This window comes from Cucurbita maxima, unplaced genomic scaffold (assembly GCF_002738345.1).
Source record: "Cucurbita maxima cultivar Rimu unplaced genomic scaffold, Cmax_1.0 Cma_Scf00067, whole genome shotgun sequence".
Lineage (NCBI taxonomy): Eukaryota > Viridiplantae > Streptophyta > Magnoliopsida > Cucurbitales > Cucurbitaceae > Cucurbita > Cucurbita maxima.
Window position 1 is genome coordinate 471,514 of NW_019272083.1, and position 19,475 is coordinate 490,988.

The 19,475-nt window shown below is 41.9% G+C and overlaps 2 protein-coding genes across 2 annotated transcripts; both read left to right on the plus strand.

The window, feature by feature from the left end:
* The first annotated feature begins 403 nt into the window (after positions 1-403).
* LOC111472186 (basic form of pathogenesis-related protein 1-like) lies at positions 404-889 on the plus strand. The gene has a single exon (XM_023117833.1). The coding sequence runs from the start codon at positions 404-406 to the stop codon at positions 887-889; it is 486 nt and encodes a 161-aa protein (XP_022973601.1).
* A 1,095-nt stretch (positions 890-1,984) lies between these two features.
* On the plus strand, positions 1,985-2,320 carry LOC111472187. The gene has a single exon (XM_023117835.1). The coding sequence runs from the start codon at positions 1,985-1,987 to the stop codon at positions 2,318-2,320; it is 336 nt and encodes a 111-aa protein (XP_022973603.1).
* The last annotated feature ends 17,155 nt before the right edge of the window (positions 2,321-19,475 follow it).

Here is a 19,475-nt window from a genome sequence, read left to right on the forward strand (position 1 = left end):
ACATATTTTAAAAAATTGGAAAAGAATAAATAAATAAAATTATGAAACTAAATAAAACAATAAATATATACTTCCAAGTAAAAATGTATCTTTTAAGATTAATCATAATCGGGTGGATTAAGTTTCATTAATCCTAAAAAAAAAATTCATAAACTAGCTAAATCTAGAAAATTTTCATTTATTTGAACCTAATTCCAAACAAAAATATAGCCCGTAATTAAACATGGAAGCGAGAATGAATTTATTCTCTTTGAATTCCCAAGCATGACATAATTAGTTCAAAATTCATGGTTTTCCCATCACATTCCATATTAAGTTTTCCATCTCTATATAAATCATTCCCTCATTCTCAATCTTCATCTCATCTCTCATCGAAATTATGTGGACTCAAATCCTTCCGATCATGGCCGCTTTCATGGCCACTTTCATTTTCCTCCTCGCCCTAACCAATGCTCAAAACACCCCCGGTGACTACCTCGCGCTTCACAACCGAGCTCAAGCCGAGGTCAGTGTCGGGCCCATGCAATGGAGCAACACCGTGGCCGCGTACGCTCAAGCCTATGAGGAAAAAAGAAAGGGTGACTGCGCCATGATCCACTCAACCGGGCCGTACGGGGAAAACATAGTCGCGGGCTACTACCCTGAATTCTTCAGGGCGGATGCGGTGAAGCTGCGGGCAAACGAGAAGCCACTGTATGATCATGCGTATAATAAATGCGTGGGTGGTGAATGTGGGCACTACACTCAGATGGTGTGGTGGAGCTCGGTGAGGCTTGGATGTGCTAGAATGCGCTGCAAGGCTAATTCTCAGTTTGTTGTTTGCAATTATGATCCTCCAGGCAACTATATTGGGAAAAAGCCTTATGATTCCATGTTACTAACACCATAGAGCCTCCCTTGAACAAAATACACCATAGAGTCTCCCCTAAAACATATGGATTTCTAAAAGAAACTCCCTTTAATCGAGACTCGACTTCTTTCTTCGGAGACCTTGAACAAAATACGAAATTTGTTTGACACTTTTAACTACGATTTTTAGGCTTATAACTTTTTCGTTCGACATAGCTAAGTTAAGTTCATAGTTTGATACCATGTTACTAACACGAATCTCTAGTGGACAAATATCATAGGTTTGCTTCGAGCTCCCACAAGAAGTCATGTTAATGAAATTGTATTCTTTAGGTATAAATCTTTGATCATTTCTGAACCGTCTTCAACACTGAGAGCATCACCCACCAGCCAATTGTTGTTACAAGTCACTAAGAAGAAATGCCCTCGGCGAAGATGCGGAAAACCAGTCAAGGTGTTTTCGGCCTCAAAATCGGGAGACCCACGACGATGGCGATTAACTCCGCTGCAGTATGATACCCACACAAGAGACGAAGACCCACTACCGCAACCTACTGGCGTTTATCGATTCTGAATATGGAGACCAATGGGGCCGGAGTGACTAAAGGACACCCGACGCTCAAAAGGCGACCATTTTTTTCTTACTTTGCTTATTGGCCACTACATTCGACTTTTTCTCTGCTTCGTGAGGAAAAAAAAATAATAATTATAAATAATAAATAATCAAAATGGTAAAATCAAAGAAATGCATGTTTTTGTTTAATAACTAAAATGCCCTTTTATCGAAATACTGAAATACTGAAATTTGATGGGTAGTGTGATCATTGGGCAATGCTCATGGAAAACTTCTTTAGTATTGGGTTTGGTGGAGAATGGGATTCCTGCACCAATAGGACACATCGTTTTAACAGACACCAAGAAGAAGCACATTGAAGATCATAAATTGAAAGATTTGAAAGCAAATAATTATCTATTTCAAGCATTAGAACGTTTGCTCTTGGAGACAACCCTCAACATGGATACAGCAAAAAAAAAAAAAAAACGTATGGGATTCTATGAAGTATAAATATCAGTTTCGACACGGGTAAAGCGTGCACATTTGCAAGTTCTTCGGAAGGAGTTTGAAATGCTGCACATGAAGGTAGGAGAATCTGTGAATGAGTATTTTGTTCGGACCCTTAGCATAGCCAACAAGATGAAACTAAATGGTGAGAACAAAGAAGATGTTGAAGTAGTCGGAAAGATACTGAGATCTATGATCCCCAAGTTTGATTATATTGTGTGTTCCATTGAGGAGTCCAAGGATACAACCATCTTAACCATTAATGAGTTTCAAAGCAGCCTGCTTGTACATGAACAATGCATGAGTTCTCATGTTGAAGAAGAACATGCTTTGAATATCACTCATGGTGAACAATCTAGAGGAAGGGGTCAAGGTCGTGGAAGTTTTAGAGGCAGAGGAAGGGGATGAGGCAGACAAACCTTCAACAGGGCCACAATGGAGTGCTATAATTGTCACAAGCTAGGACATTTTCCATGGGAATCTCAAAGCAAGGAGAAAGAGACAAACTGATGGTGTTAATATAACACATGCGGAAGCAATTTGGATCTTAAGCACTTTTAGAACATCAATTATAGTAAATAACTAGCATGTTCAGAAGTATTAAAACTTAATGAATTTGAATACTAACCTTTTGTAGTTCAAATTCCTTTTTCCTCACGAACCGATTTTGAACCACCACTAGTGTCTTCTCCACTATCCTCTGGTCTTAGAACGAGATTGTGGAATCCGGTGAGTGACTAAATTTGGGAGAGATTTAGTATATATGAAGAGAGAGCTTGTGAGAATTTTCTCAAGGTCTTTTTCAAGGAAGAAGACGTTCCATGTACCATGATCACTCTATTTAAAAAGTCATGTTTGCATGTTCATGCAAATTTGAGATCACCAAATTTTGACCCTCAAAATTCCACTCAAATGTTTGGGATTATGTGGCAAGCATGCATGTTTGAGTTAACGACACCTCAAAATTCCACTAACATGGATTTTTCCATTAAATGAAGTCAACATTTTGACTTTCTTCATTTTAATTCAACAATTAATTTGAATAATTAATTTCAAATTAAAGTAACATTAAATGATTAATTAAACTATTTAAAGTAACATTAAATGATTAATTAAACTATTTAATTAATATTTAATATTAATTCAAATGCCAATTTCAATCAATTACGACACATAATTGATTAAGATATTTAAATCTTATTTAAATATCTCAAATTCTTTTTTTTTTTTTTTAAATTCGTAAATAAAACAAAAATGCAGTTAAATATATCATATATATGTAGCGCATATTCCCTAATTTGAATTAGAATACTTCGAACTCACTCTTCACACTGTTCTATGGTTTAGTCCGATATGAGCTTCAAAGGGACCTAATGGACCTATAGATCATGGGCTCCAACGATCCAAGATTAACTAGTTAAACTCATTAACCTTGTTAACCAACATTCATTAATTACTAGGACACTCCACTATAGCCTAGTAGTTGCACTCACCTCACTATAGATATATTTTTGTCCATTTGATATAACCATGATTAGTAAGTCGATCCTTCACAGGTTGTTCGTAACTAGAGCTGGGTCAATTAGCCGTTTTACCCTTGAAGTTACTTCTTGTTCCTTATGTCCCACTAATCCTCTTATGAACAATTGGTTTGTGATCCAACCAGTAAACCAAATCCCTCTTAGGCCAATGAGTGGGTGGGGCCCCTTGTTCAAGACCTGGAGTCAGTACTTAAGGGAACTTCCTCTCTTCTATCCCTAAAAGTGGGTAGGAGCGAATTCCATCTTACACCCCACGTCCCCAGCTATTCAACCAGTCTTACCCCTGAAATGGGAGGCCTATTGAGTCGGCGAACTTGAGCCACTCTCACCCATGCAAATCTAAGGATAATTCCGAATGAACAGGAGTTCATGATTAGCTCAAGAATAAGATCGAGTTACCTAGGGCATCGAATGAAAAGAAAATCAATCTCAACAGTAAACGACATTATAAAGAGAGTGATTTTCTTCATGGTCCGATCTTATGTAATACTCATTGCATAGGACGCCCTCACTCACATGTCTCCACATGTACAATTTAGTGATCACGTTGTTTATATCTGATACAAAAGTGGGCCGAATCCATAGTGTACCTCGAATAAGGTACTCAACCTTATCCTTATACTATAGATCATTTTGACTATATACTTGAACTTGATTCACTTTTATGTCTCTACATATAGTTCAAGTAATCATACTATAGCCAAAGTGTTCTTAGTTTATTTGATTTAGATTAATGATCGTAAAGTTCACTTTATTCAATAACAATCTTAACTGAATAAACATCAATAATAACTTTATTAAAAATAGAATATGTCTTTGTTTACAAACTATGAGTTTTAGGACATGAAACTCAACAAACTCCCACTTGGACTAAAACTCCAGTGGGGTTTTATAAGGTTGAGTAGAGAGAGACATAAATACAATAAACTAGGGCATCACATACTCATGCCTTTTCTCCCACTTGCCCTAGATTACATAACTCGTAGTCCTAGACTCACTAGGTTCCCTACAAACACTTTAGCCTTGAGGGGCTTTGTAAATGGATCAGCAATGTTGTGCTCCGAAGCTATCTGTGTGACGATCACATCTCCTCGTTGCACAATCTCCCTTATGAGATGATATTTGAGCTCAATATGTTTTCCTCGCTTATGGCTTCTTGGTTCTTTCGAATTTGCAAACTGCTCCACTGTTATCACAATAAAGAGTGACGGGAAGATGCATATTTGGAACGACTTCCAAATCAGTTAAGAACTTTCTAAGCCATACAGATTCTTTCGCTGCTTCACAAGCAGCAACATACTCAGCCTCCATGGTGGAATCAGAAATGCAACCTTGCTTTATGCTTCGCCATATTATTGCTCCTTCGTTCAAAGTGAAGACAGATCCTGATGTCGATTTCCTCAAATCTACATCAGTCTAAAAATCTGAGTTAGTGTACCGTGTAAGGATCAGATCCTTAGCACCGTACATTAGCATATAGTCCCTCGGTGTCCTAAGATACTTGATTATATTCTTAACGGCAGTCCAATTCTGAATTTTCTTGCTCTCCATTAGCAGCGGGGAAGGAGTCCATCTATCTGCCTAGCTTTGGTAGATTTCCTCTAACGCAATGCACAAAAATTAAAGGAATCCCTTGGTGGATAAGTCCGACGACTCAACTGCAGTGCAGAATTGAGTTTCTCGTCCGGTGGATCTAATCTTTAGGGGGCAATACATACCAAAAGGTTCGAAGAAGGAACGCGCAGAAGAGTATATAACCAACCTACCCTTATAACCTATTCACATTAGTTAGTTAAACGGCTGTATGCACAAGGGAAGTGTACGTTTGTGAGACCTTAGTCGGGATGCATAGGGAAGTCAACTTACGAGCATGGAAGAGTGTGGTACCTCAGCCCCTCTCTAAGTAAAGGTTAAGTCTCTCTTGAAGAGAGAATGTAAGGAAATTGAAAGAAGCGCAGACAAAGGGTCAAACGCGGTTGCTAGCATCGAAGAGAGCCGTCATAGACGAGAAACTGAGAGTTCAGACTTGGCGAATGAGCTCTTGCCGCGGGAGAGGAAAGTGGTGCAGGCAAAATAACCATTCTGGTAGTTGATAGTGGAGCAAAGGCTGGATAAAATATAGATAGGCATGCCTTATCATACAAAAGGATGTAGAAAGAGCGGGGTCGATCCCACATCTCATAGGGAGGAGGAATGGAATACGAGGGATGATAAGGGATAACTAACTCTACAGCTCACAGGAATAGAGTCATTCCACATTATTCTCGTTTTTTCATAGCTTGATTTAAGAGAAAATGGGGAGTTAGGCTGAAATGGCTATATGGCTTAAAAATGCTTTATGAAACGTATGTTGATTGAACTCATAGGTGCTGGGTGAGGGCTTAAAGACCCTAATTTACATAGCCTTCCTGGACACAGATTTTTCCTCGGGGCGGGCTTTCCTATAAAAAAAGAAATAGGGGATCCGGGCCTTTTTTGGGGGATAGATAAAGGGCATAACATTAGGGTCAGTCACATTGTTGAATGTCTCGGACCCGATTTAGGGAAAGAGCTTTTCCTTTGCTGGTCGGGGAAACCCATTCAAGCGCCGAGATGGAGATGGCTCCGCTGCGATAGAGGATGAAAGGGAATCCGTAGGCAACTGGTCATTACTAGAAGATGAGAAAGATGTTGGCTTAATTGATTAGATTATTAGAAGAGCGAGGTGCAAGTGCTGGCTACTCAATAGAGGGCTGAGACCCTCTGGACTCTGACTCCTCGCACGGGAGGCGTGGAAAAACCACTGGTGAAGAAGATCCAAAAGATGCTGATCCAATAGGCCTAAAATCAGGGGGAATAGTAGAACTCGTGCTCATGGAAGGTAAGAAAGAGGGACGGCGAGAACGAGAAGAAGGATCAAGACATCGAAAGCCTTTCTAAGCCCAGGCATGCCCCTTTAAGAAACAGATGTTTGCTGCACGAGGTGCATCTGACGTACCTGGGCAGGTATATGAGTATAGCATCAAAAATCAGTATAAGACTTTCATAATTAGGTGGCGATCCAAACAGACACAGATCTCGAGTAATATTACCAAACACAGAGGAAGGCGGTTGATGAGAAAGTATAATCAGGTGGAAAAGGATGGAAAGAAAAGGCCCCCAACTAACATAGGGCCACTTACCTTACTAGATGGGGGGGACACGACTGTCAAAGATTAGAGCAAGAGTCGTATCCATGATATGTGTCTATGCTTCCTTTCCTTTCTGCAACCCCATTTTATAGGTATATGGGCAGGAGAACTGATAATCACTTCCATGAGTGGCTGTAAACTGAGAGAAAGTTGATGAGACTCCCCCATCTTAGTCCAAAACTGGAATCCGATGACAAAAGAATCCATTTGCAACCTTAGCTTTAACAAAAAAAGCCGAAAAGCACTGACCCTTATCTAGTAATAGTAAGGTTTGTGCTTAATTCATTCTTTTTTGATAACGAAATACATCCATCATCCATAAAGGAGCTTCAAACTAACAACCCCTATGAATCAGACCTATAGTTGCCCTTAGTTGCCAAAGATCAGGAAGCTCTTTGTTATGAAGAAGCCATAAAGAAAGAAGAGGAGAAGGATGCATTCAGGTATAAAGCATATATGGGTTAGGGCGGCACCCTAGAGCTATGACATTATGCGTGTGTAGATCCTTACACAGAGGAAGTCGGAGTCAAGATGGGATAGCTTTGGCGATCATCACAAAGTTGTCCAACCGATCCCATTTTTTGAGAGACTGACTTTAGGAACCAACATAGCATCATTGAGATGTAGAACATTGCCAGAACGAAATGATAAAGAAAGAGATCTACTAATGTCTGAAATAGAGAGTGGGGTGGGGTCATCAGTGAAGACAACACTTTTGCCTTGGTACGGCGAGGATGAGACAAATGTTGCCGGATTGCTCGTCATATGATGGGTAGCCCCAGTGTAAATGTTAATTAATAAAAAACCATTGAGAAGCTTGGAAGATTAATGCATAATACCATTTCTTTGATGCGAAGCAAAACGAGAGTTGTAACGTTGTGGACATACGAGAGCCATGTCTCCAGAGAGAATCCTAAGTATACATACCCAACTAAGTCAATTATAGATGAGAACCCAAGAAACTCTCATAGGATTGCTTGCTTCTGTTGTTGGTAAGAAGACCAGTGCTTTAAGTTATGAAACTAAGGCCACTTAACTGACTTGATGATTATTTGGAATATACTTCCCTCCCATAGATCTCTTGGGAAATTGATGTCGCCATAGATCTTTGAACCGTTTCTGGGCACTGCACTTGAACCACTAATGCACGAACTGGTATTGTTGTTAGTCACACAATTACAGTTTCTGTGAGAATAGCGTGGCAGGGAGCACACTTGACAGGAGATAGACACAGGCGGTAGAGAAAGAAAGAAAGAAAGAGGCAAGCCCCTAATTCTATATAGAGTAGAGTGTGAGGGGGACCTTCCATTTTCAAGTACAATCCTCCGCCTCAAGGCGTTCTGTTTTTCCAGGAATCCTCGGAGCGCTACTTTCAATCAACCTCAAAGCCCTGCAAGGGATGTGAAGCCCTTCTCAATGTCTTCCACTCACCTAGCCAGGAGGGGGAATCTGTTGATTTCATCCAATCCTGATGATGTGTCGCTGGCCTACCTATTCTCCTAATGCAACCCGGCAGGGCATTCCAATCCTATCTCAATATATGCTCCTCCAAGGCCTAAGGGTGGATTGAATCCAATCCCATCTAGCGCGGGTAGAGTTCACTCATCCGGTAGCGAGAGGAAGATGAAGAATGAAGCTATAGTCGCTCGCCTTTCTGCTATCTGCCTTTAAATGATAGGGAGGCTTAAACATAAACAAAGAGCCCACCAACCCTTCTTTCGAGATCGAATTCTTTCTCTTTGCGCAAAGGTTTCTTTTATCGGCCGATTCCACGTAGGGCTCTCTTGGAATTGGAAAGTCATCTGATTCCCTAGGAATTCACTTTCTACAGAACCTAAAAGGTGCCCCAAAATATAGAGCCAAAAGTAGGAGTCTTATATCAGTTTAGTACTCTCCTCGTTTTCTTCAACAGTAAGAGAAGGACGACTTACACCCTCCGGGGACAGGAAGCCTCTGAACCTTTATAACAGCAGATTCCATAGCAACGGATTCCTTTTTTTCCTATTCTTACCTTCTTTGTGATTGCACTTGAAGTAATAGAAATAGTAGCAGGGGCCTATCGCTTTCTTTTCTCTTTCTCTTCCTGTAGCGGATGCTAGGTGCTCTCAAGAGCTCTTATAGAGTCATATGAATGTGCAACTCCTAAGAAAGAATAGGAAAGACTTGGTATAGAATCTGTGCCTTCATTCCGGAGTTCATTAGGAAGCGAGTAGGGGAACCGTTCCTTCCGTTCAGTAAGGGAATACTACCAGCATTACGAGTATTCTAGTTCTGTCATTAAACTCTTTTTCAAAACCGTTTTCGTCAAGGGCCATGATTTCCATTTAAGTAATACTTCTCAATCAGTTGAGTCTGCTAACTCGTTGAGAGAAAGAGAATGAAAGCTGCTCGAATCCTCCGGTCTAAGGGTCAAATTGGATTTTGGGTTCGGTCTATAGGGATCCTCTGACTCAACCGAGACATCCACCAACTATGATAAGGAAATGTCGTTGGTTAACTAGGTTCCCCTAACTTTCCCGCACCTGAAAGCAACACTGCCAACCTGCCGAAGGGTTACTACAAGTGGTGTGATGAGATCTGTATTTCAACTTGGTTGATCATCGAGAAAGATATCCAAAAGGCTAAAGGAAGAACCAGTCACTTTATGTATGGAGAACTAGGATAGGAAGATCTCGACTTAAAGCTGGCCCAACTCCGTGAAACTCGGGTCAGATAGATTCACTCTCACCACCCTGTCGGTACTGCTGAAGGGTTTTTCTCAAAAATCAGTAATTAGATTCTTCAGTTTGTCTAGTGTGTGCCAGAGCGGCAGTAAAAGAGAGGCGTGATAAGTGGAATTTTCATAGCCCTTCCTTACAAAGAAGACCGACCGATCGATCTAGCCATGCGTTCCTAATACGAATTCGTGCCTGCAGCCTTACTAATCGACAGTTAGAATCATATCCTTCGAGGGCACCTAGTTCAAAGAGGGTTCCCCCTTACATCAACTCGCAGTGGTCAAAATAGGTAAAAGGATGCAAGGTAGCTTGCTTCTCTTTCCCTCCCCAATAAGTTAATCCCATCCACATAAATACATGGATTTTGCCCTTCTAACAAAGGGCTTCAACCCTGCTATCCCGGTTAGAAAGAAAAGTAGACCCTTTCAGAGCAGACTCCACTTCAACCGCAGCAACTTCAAAGAGCCTCAGGCTAAACAGTAGGTTCAACCAGTGCCGTTACAATATTCTCTCTCAGGTAAGACCTGAACAATATCTGTCGCAGCTAGGTTAGTCTCCAAGCTCTTTTCGAAAATCGACTCCTACCTAATCTTAGAGTAGTGTATATACCTTTTGTAGGCACTATGCTTTGACAAACCTTGGTACATGTATGTGGGCTTTTTTCTTCGGTCCTGTCAATCGTCCGTCTCCAATGCAATGTCTCCAATGCAATGTCTTTCCGTCTCCAATGACAAACCTTAGTGCCCCTTTCCCTTGATGAGTTGGCTTACACTATTTTCTTCAATCAGAATTAGCTTCTTTGACCTTGGCCGGTAGAATGCTTCTCAGGCCTCTTTCTCTTTAATATTAGATGTCTTCCTTGGACTGAAAGAGTAGGAGGAGAAGATCCCCAAATAGGTGAGGTTTGGATTGCAGCTAGCTAGGGATTGGGGTAGGGGAGAAAGGCATCCAATGAAATTAATAAGACAATGGGACTTCGATTCTTTCTTGTCTATCAGATTCTGTTGAGAATCAGGGACAACCATCCGACCTTGCCTTGGTTTCTGCATATGATCGATCGAATTTACCTAAAGATAGTGGGCTAGGGATAGGATTAATCCCTTAGCGTAACGGCTAACTACCTCTAGCCAACCCTCTTGCAAAAGATCTTTGATTAATTAACATCAAGTGTTGAGAACAAAGAAATTGTTGGAGTTGACTTTTCAAGCCAAGCCGCTTGCCCGACCGATCGGGAATAGAGTCCAGGACTTGCCCTTTCGGCCATAGACTGGAAGGGAGCGTGACAGCACATCAAAAAAGAAAGAGACTCCCACAAGCAAGCACACATAGCGACAATAAATAACAGGAACAACGACGAATCAAAGAAAAACAAAAGGCGAGGTTCTGAAAGAAAAAGGTATACCACCGCGGCATACTTCTTCCACCAGTACTAGTTCATGCTCTGGTAATATAGATTTGACACCCTCTTCTTGTCTGTCATCAGACATTTCTTCGTCTCCACCGGCGGCTGTGGTAGATGGCAAGACAGAGGCAGAGGTACTGCGAGCAAGTTGGCAGCGAGTGCAAGAAGCTGGAACAGACGAAGGGACAGAAAGTGTGGCTGGTACAGAAGAAGCGGAAACCATGATTCTCTGACGTTTACAACCTTGGCTGAATAGAGGAACTTTCGACCTTGACGACGTCTCCTTGTCCTGCATCTTACATTTCTTCAGAATCATCCTCCAATCGGAGTTACCGACGAGTGCCTAAGGAAAGAGAGATTGCAGTCAATATTTGTGAGAAAAGGATGAGGGGTAGGTCAAGAAGGTAGAGTAGGTTACCTGAAGATGGCTCTCGGGAAAGGGCAGAACGGGTTCGAGGAAGCGGCAGCTCGAGAAGAACTACTTGCAGGCGGGCGGGCGAAGAGGAACAATTTCGTTCAGATAGTCATCCATGGATCAAACTTTCCCAAACCTCCACCAAGACCTAAAGGCGGGAGTGGAAGAAGGAACGGGCGGTATGAAGGAGCTCTGATGTTGGTCCGTAAGAAGACCAATGCTAGACAGAACTAAAAAAGAAGTATGGTGGAGGGAATTTCTCTCTGACTGAATAGGGGTCTTTGTTACGGCTGAATAGGGGAGGACTAGGCAGACCTTGCCTAAACCCGAATTGGCGGGCAAAGAAGTTAGGGTGTCATGGGAATAGACAGAAGTCAAGTACCACATTCGTCTAAGGTTGAACAAACTCGACCTTAGCAAATTGATGTGATGGTCAGTAGTGTAAGTTGAGGAAGAGCTATCTAGCATTGAGCTAGGCTGAATTTGAGGAGACAGAGACCTAAAGAAAGCAAGATGTACAGGGGCGTGCCCCAACGTGACCGAGTGGTGGCGCTGCTAACAAATTACTAGTCTTTTTCGAGAATAAGGTGGAGCTAAAGGTAGCTTGTCTCCCCCAGGGGGTTAGAACTGTTGAGAACAAAGTGGAAATGGTCTTAGCAAGGGTTTGGTTGTTCGCCATTCCCTTTCGCCAGCGTAGCGCATTGATTGGCCCATTGAAGTGAGGGCTAGGCGAGGGCATGGTTGACTTTTTTTTAACGCTTGCTTACTTCTGAAAGTCAGGATTTACAACTTACACAGCTTGATGACTGATAACATGAATGATTCAGAGAGGGTTGAATGCTTAGTTGCAGTGTCTTTGCAAAGTGAGCGGCAGGAAAGTAATCTTTCTCGCATGGTTTATAACGACCCATAGGCTGAGAGCATGAGTGCTTGAGGGATACGCGGATTGGGAAGTTGACTGTGATCCAACCATTGGACAGCTGACTGATGGCTTATCTTGCCAAGAGGGCATTGAGACAAAGTTGGGCTGAAAAGAAAGTATGGTCTTTGGCCCAGGATCTCACTATCACCTATGCATGTGCGAAGTTGCAATGTTGTAGAGGGAAAAAACCTGGGGACACATGAGCCTGGTGGTTAAAGTGTTGTATTGCTTGTTGGTATCAAAAGAAAAGTTCAGAAGTGACAAGATCCGCTCTTCCTGATTCCAGTCTTGGGGGAAGGGTCTCTCACTACACCAACTACATGTGAAAAATCTGGTCTTGTCTTAGAGAGGTATCGTATCAACTAAAAGCTGAACCTTAATCAGTCAAGCAAGCAAGAGGTGCGACAGCTTAATTGTTAACATTCGATTGGAATTTACGAAGAATAGAACTAGAAGAATGGATTAGGAGTGATTCTCTCTAACAGACTGAACTCCGTAACCTATCCTGAATTGGAAGGAAAGACTAAAGATGAATGAGACAGAACTACTGAACGAGCCTTCTTGAACAGTAAACAAAGACTCTGATCCTTCCCTGAGCTACTGAACCTATTGATTCTTGAATGGTAAACGAAAGAGTTTACGAATTGACCTACTGAACCTTTGACTGATTTCACTCTTTTTCGTTAAAGACCATGAATTAGAAAATTCTATCTTCTGTCTATTTTTAGGGATCAAATTCTATCCTTCCTAGATTTTGAGGGCTATAGGTAATTATTAAGACAAGACGAAAGATTAATGAGAGTGAACTGTCAGTCAATGCTCAACATTCTTTCTCGTTCACTGTCAGTCAAGACGAAAGAAGAATCAATGATCGTTCATTGTCAGTAAATCCTCAAGATTCATTCTATCTCTCTCTGATCCTGATTTTGAGGATGAAAAAGTGTATCTTTACCCTATTTTGGGGGATAGAAGAGTCCATTTGACCTTCTTTCCCTATGGAACTCGACGGTAAAGACTCAAAAAACCAGAATGATCCTATCCTCTCCCTATTTTGAGGATGAAAAAGTGTATCTCTCCCTTATTTTTTTTTATTAAAATTGATGCTTTACCCTATTTTTTGAACTCTTTCACTCTTCTGTAAGAAGGAATCATTCTTGATCTTCTCCTGAACCTTCTTTCACTCTTTTGACTGTAAAGACCAATAATTCTTTTTTCCCTCCTCTCGCTATTTTTTCCTTCAAAGACAAGGTAAAGCTCTGTCAGTGAGTTTGCTTCTTTCACTCGGGTTTAACTATTCTTTCACTTACAACTCTGCCTTCGTCTTTGATCCTTCAGTTGCCAAGTCAAGAGTTCGGTCCGTCCGAACAAAGGCATTATATGCAAATTCAAGCTTTCTTTCCCATTTAACCATTCAAGGCGACTTAGACCACTTAGTAGGACCTTATGGCCTGCAGGAGACCTTCCATGGTTGATATATCTTCCGAGACTGTCTGGTTATCTGAGAACTGGATTATAGGAGACCTTCCATGGTGGATATCTTCCGAGGCTGTCTGTTTATCCGGGAATGTGACTCTTTGTTTCCCAGTCCTTATAAGGAGGAGTACAATGTCTGAATGTTCGATCGATGCTACTGTCACTAAGGGAATAACTCCTTAATTCCTTCTTGTCTCGCTCGCTTAGGCTTTCTTCCCTTTTTTCTCAACTAGTTCATGCAATGGTAAAGTTTCTGTCCTGCCCCTTCCTTTGGGGGACCTAGTAGCTTTCTCCAAGTGAGTTTGGTATTTAGTAGCGGAGCGGGCAATAAGAACCTTTCTTGCATAATCCAATCCATCACAAAAGACTAGCTTTGGGTTTATCCACGCCATAGAGATGGAAGATTTAGAGATCGAGGTTGCCACATCAAATCAGTTATGCTTAGACAGATGAACTTTTCGATGCACAGTCGGGGTAGGCTTCTCTGATTGCAACAATCGCTCTATTCCCTTTGCCTTTTAGAAGTAGGAGCTACACTGTTTGACTTCTTTTTATGGTATGGTTGGGAAGACTTCGCAACAGGTCCTACGTGGATGCCCGATAACTTCAACAATTCTTTGAAAGGCTCTACTTACTTATACGGCAGCCTTCTAACATCGAGTTCACTCATCCATGCCCTTGGCTTACCCGCCCGATTGGCTTGAAGCATCTCCTGATGTCTGAAAAGGTGTTCTATCGCATTCTTTTAGATATCCCCACGTGTGAGGCTTTCTCATTTAAGCAGCTTCTCAACTAAGGGCTTTGGGAGGCCAGGAAGGGCAGAATATACTACTGGCTTCCACTTCTCTTTTCAAAAGGAGAACTAAATTCAAGGGGTATTCCAATCCTCTGTAAAAGAAGAAAGAAGCACTTTAGTGATTCAAAGTTCTTTACTAACTCAGTGTCGATCTCTAAATGCATAATCTCACGACTGGTTAAGAAAGCAAAGTTCACTCTCAAGCTAAGGATAAAGCTCCACCTTTTTCACCTTTCTTTCAATGGAAACTAGTTGAGCTTTAGCGGGCATACCTGTGTGGGGCATTCCTTGAGGAGAAAGGCATTTCCTCGTCTTGGTCCAGTAGTTGAGCTTTTTTTTACCTAACAGTCTGCCTTCTTGTACTGATGTTTCTGTCTTATTTCGATTTCCTAGACATTAGTGATTTGAAGCATTACTTAGGCTATCCCTCGATTTTTGAATGTAGGAAGATTCTACCATAAGGGGATTACCGGTCTACTAGTATGATTGTAGGAGACTCTTCTTATCTTATTGGTCAATCAAGCTTGAAAGACTGACTCTTGCGGGGATAGAAGTAGGGCTTTTCCGGGTTATTCATGTAAACCGCCAACAACCTTGTGTGCTTGCTATCTATAAACCAGTCTTTCTTCTCAAACCAAACACTACGCCTTCCCATCCGAGTGACATAAGCCTTTCCCTGCAGGAAGATCAAAAGTCAAGGTCTTCAATAGTAGTATAGTAGGGAACATCTCACAACCAGCAAGCATATTCACGTCAACATTGACGCAAGCGAAGGAATGAGTGAGCCGATTCAAGTAAGGGCGTCCGTGTAACACATATCAAAGCGTCTATTGCCAAGCCTAATATCAATCAGATATATCTGTCCTGTGTTAGCTGCCTACCCACGACATGGGTTGCGCTTAGAGTCTGTTTCTTGTCTGTAGTAGGTTTCTGAATATGTCTCCTTTGAATGGCGTAGATCTTCGTAGTACCAGCGGGTCAGGATCGGCGTATGGGCAAGAAAAATCAGTCTTCCTTTCCTGTCAGTAGCCAGGTAACGAAACGACCTTAGGAGCGATCTCTAAGTCTATGCATAATACTATGTGTTAATCTGAAGGATAAAAAGCGTGGTGACATGATCTTTCTCACTTCTATGCTTTTGCTGCTTTCTTAGATGCTTACAAAAAGGAAGTCTTTAGACTGACGGACTTTCGGATTGGATTCATCCACTTGACTTTAGAACTCCTGACCAATAAGACTAAGGGCTCAGCCTATTCTACTTTTCATAAGGCACGAGAGTGAAGAGAGTCTTGTATTCAACGTCGCCAGCGCGTACGTGAGGAAAGCCTCCAGAGCCGATAAGACGAAAGGATGAGAAGATTGATTGGTCAAGTTATATCTTCTATAGCCTTTGTCTAGTTATTCATCCAACTCGTAAAACGGCTGACGAATGGAGTAGTTGACTCGATCATTTATCAGTCTGAGTCTCCTACTCTTATGGATACGTTCTATGATATATCCAAAGAAAGAGTGGCAGCCTCTGATTGATAGAAACCTGCCCTTGATTGACTCCACTCCGTTGTGTCAAGGAATTACGTGAAGTCCGTCATGGAAAGCTCTTCCTTCTCAGAAAGCCGATGGCAGAAAGATAGTAAGTAGTATTTTGACTACTTTCCAAGTGGAACTATACTGGTCCATTCACTTTGGTTTAGGTTTCTCACCTATTCCTTGGAGTGGTTATCCAGTTTGGTCTGACTTTATCAATCAGGTATCCTTTGTGATCATCTCAAAAAATGATATCGGATGAATCATGTAAGGAATCGCTGCGCTTTGTTCGCAATGCTGTAGCGGAACCCGATATTCTGACTGCCCGAGGCAATCTTCTTGGTAGGTAAGGAAGATTGGCTTATTCCACTGATGCAGGCGCTGCCAAATATTCATATCCTCTCTGCTACTTCAACTGATTGACCCAGTCGTCCGAGGTAAGGAGTTCCCTCTCTCAGGAGTAGGTTGGGAATGACCTCCTTTTCAAATTCATATCCATTCGACTAAACAACTCGTTTTTTTCGTCGAAACAATACCTAACTCTTGGGTACCAGAGTACACCTAATAATGAGGGTCTTTAACTTCCATTACCTTTCAGTACCATGAATAAAGTGAAAAAGGCAACGAACGTAGTAACTCGACTGGTTGGAGAGAATCGAAAGAAGGCCTGAAAAGTCCTCTTCGTACCTCTCAATTTGATTGACCTCACTGAAACCGGTTTAGCTAGTTTTATCAACACCCTGATGAGGTCCTTTATGTATAGACCTCAGAGGAGCCTCAGGTGTCAAACCAAAAGGAACTATCTGTTTACAAGACCGATAGGCCAAGTTGGCTCTAGCATAAGGAGTCAACTCACAAAACATAAAGCGTTTTGCGGGACTCACTGAGTAGACTGAGAGGTATCATCCGTAATCGCTCGACTAGGACATTGGCTTAACCAAACGCGGCAACCAAATCGAAAACCTTCTAGACAAGGCTGAACCGTACCAAGAGTCAGTCGATTCAACCTGCCATTTCCGGTTCACGAATGGTGCGTATAAGAGATCTTGAATGGTTAGGCCTGGAGATACTGAAACCATGTAGTACCACTTGACGTAGTTAAGCCATTGCTTCACCCACGAACTTAAGGTTGTGTACTCCGTGACCTAGCGACACATTAGTTGGCGAACCCGCACCACTCTAAGTAGGAAGTCATCGCCCACTTTCTTCCTAGAAATCCCACTAAGAAAGACTTAATCAAAGAGATGAGACAAATTTCATCGTTTCCATATGGGGCGTGGGTCCGTTCAAAAAAAGGTCTTAGATCTCTTTGTGGATGGAGGCTATCTACGCCCAGACCCGTTGAGAGATTCCGATCCTTATCTTAGGCGGGATGACCAAGTCGAGAGAGTACGATACATTGGTATAAAAGATTGAACTATGTTTTTTACAAGGTGGAATCAGAAGATAGACAAAACTACATGGATGGAGTTTGATTCCGAGGTAGAACCAGATATGTAGGCAAGTGAAATACAAAAAAGAAAGAAAGAGGACCCCAGCCCAGAACAAGTGTATGCATTCAGTCTCAGTAAAGATGCAGTGGAGGGCAGTCCTTTGTCATGGTGAGTCTCATCTTCGTGATACGAGTCAATTCCTTGACATGATCCATTCTTCTTTAGCTAAGCTCAAATCCATTTCCTCTACTATGTATGAATAAGTATTACTGATTCCAATACGAACAGTATTCAGTACAATTCCCCCGATAGTTCTATTGGCTCCCGACTCATATCGAAAATCATACACGTGGGTGTACTGTCGACTATTGATTCAATTCCCGAAAACCTGACACCAACAAGGGAAAGATAGTTGGCTAGGGGCTCTCTCGCTATTTGCAGTTCTGTTCTGACTTTCCTTTGGTCAATCAGAGTGAAGTGACTTTGATTTCCTACTTTTCTTAGTCTTCCACTTCCTTTCCCTACTCTTTGTAAGTCTGTTTACCAATGCGTGCTTTTCTTTCTGGGCAAAACCATGCTAAGGTCGCTCCGTATTCTATACCAATTTGCATCTTGCATGCCCTACCCTATATTTAGGGTATTAGAAAACACTAACTGCATGAAATAAGGACTTTTCTAACAAAACCAATTGTGCCACATCTTCCTTCTTCAAGACTCCTTGGGAACAGCTGACCAAAAGCAACCTTTCTCCTGGTGTGAGCTTCAAAAAGAATGGAATCCGGATGCGCGTTCGTTCCTGTCCCGTTGGTCGAGCGTCTTCAACCCTCTCCCTTCCGGTCTCGCACTTCGTTCCTCTACCTGTAGGTCTCACATTTCGTTCCTGACTTGTACAAGTCAGTGAGAAATCCCGACGCACAAGCACTAAGTAAGCCCTAAAGGCAGAAGGGGCCCTTTCTTTGATGTAGGCTGATCCATAATCCCGAAGCCTAACAAAATGAAACCCGCTCGACTCGTACTTCTTTCATTGAATTGAAAGGGAAGCACTAGGGGAACGTCTTTCAATGATGGAGTTCTTACCTAAGTGGTGACCAGCTGTGAAACGGCTGTAGCATAAACTGGCAACCCTAGACAATGGTCCTGAGGGTCCATGGAGGAGTTGCCTTATGGAGGGAGGAGTATCTTGATTGTAATCTAAGAGTCTTCCTCGATGTGCACCTGCCTCACTTTGAATAAAAAACAGATGAAACCGGCCAAAACCTCTGCTTGGTTGTTGGTAGACTGGGGATCGAATAGCAAGTACCCAGAACCGGCCATCATAGTCTATAAGAATAAGACCTCTGGCCCCCGCAGGTCACTTTTAGAGGCAGAGCCATCTTTAGCTTGACTCTACCCTGGTCTGGGGGAGCCTATCGAGCATTGGTTCGAGTTGAAAGAGTGGGAGAAGAAGACGACGAGTGGTCGAACACTCTCTCATTATGCATGCTTTTTCCATATATGTCGTAATGCGGAAAGCTGAGATCCATATGCTCTTGAGACATTTGTGTTTAATGTTCGTTCCTTTTTCAAAAAAAACACAAGAGAAAACTGGGGAATGGACTCAGGACTCAGAATGAGACCAATTGACAGAAACCAAGCCAAACCAATGTGGTAAAGTTTAGGCAGAATGATGTCGATTCAGTGAAGATTTGGAAAAATGGACGGTATTGAGGAACATTCATCTTCATCTCTATCGAGTTTAGATTATATGCTTTAGGAAGACTTTCAAGGATCGCAGACCAGAGACAAGACTCCATTTTGGGAATAGACAAAGTTTGCCTTACCCACTTCCATCTTTTTTGGATGGGGTCAGAAGTCAGGATAAAAAAAAAGGTAAGGTTTCTTTTAAACCTTGATTGCTGATCGAATGGAGAAAAGACCTTCTCTTATGATTTGAAAGAGGGGAAGATCAATAGCTTTTATGCTATCCCAAATGTTGGGATTTGTTAAAAGGAAGATTGGTGAGAATAAGATCTGCTATTGTGGCAAAGAGAACAAAAATAGAAGGCCGGGGTCTTGATTAAATTAATAAAGTACCACTAACACCAGGCTAATCGACTGACCATTGACGATAAAGCAAGAGACTCAGTGATACTTTGAATAGCTTTGAAAACACTTTTCCATGCGTAGGATG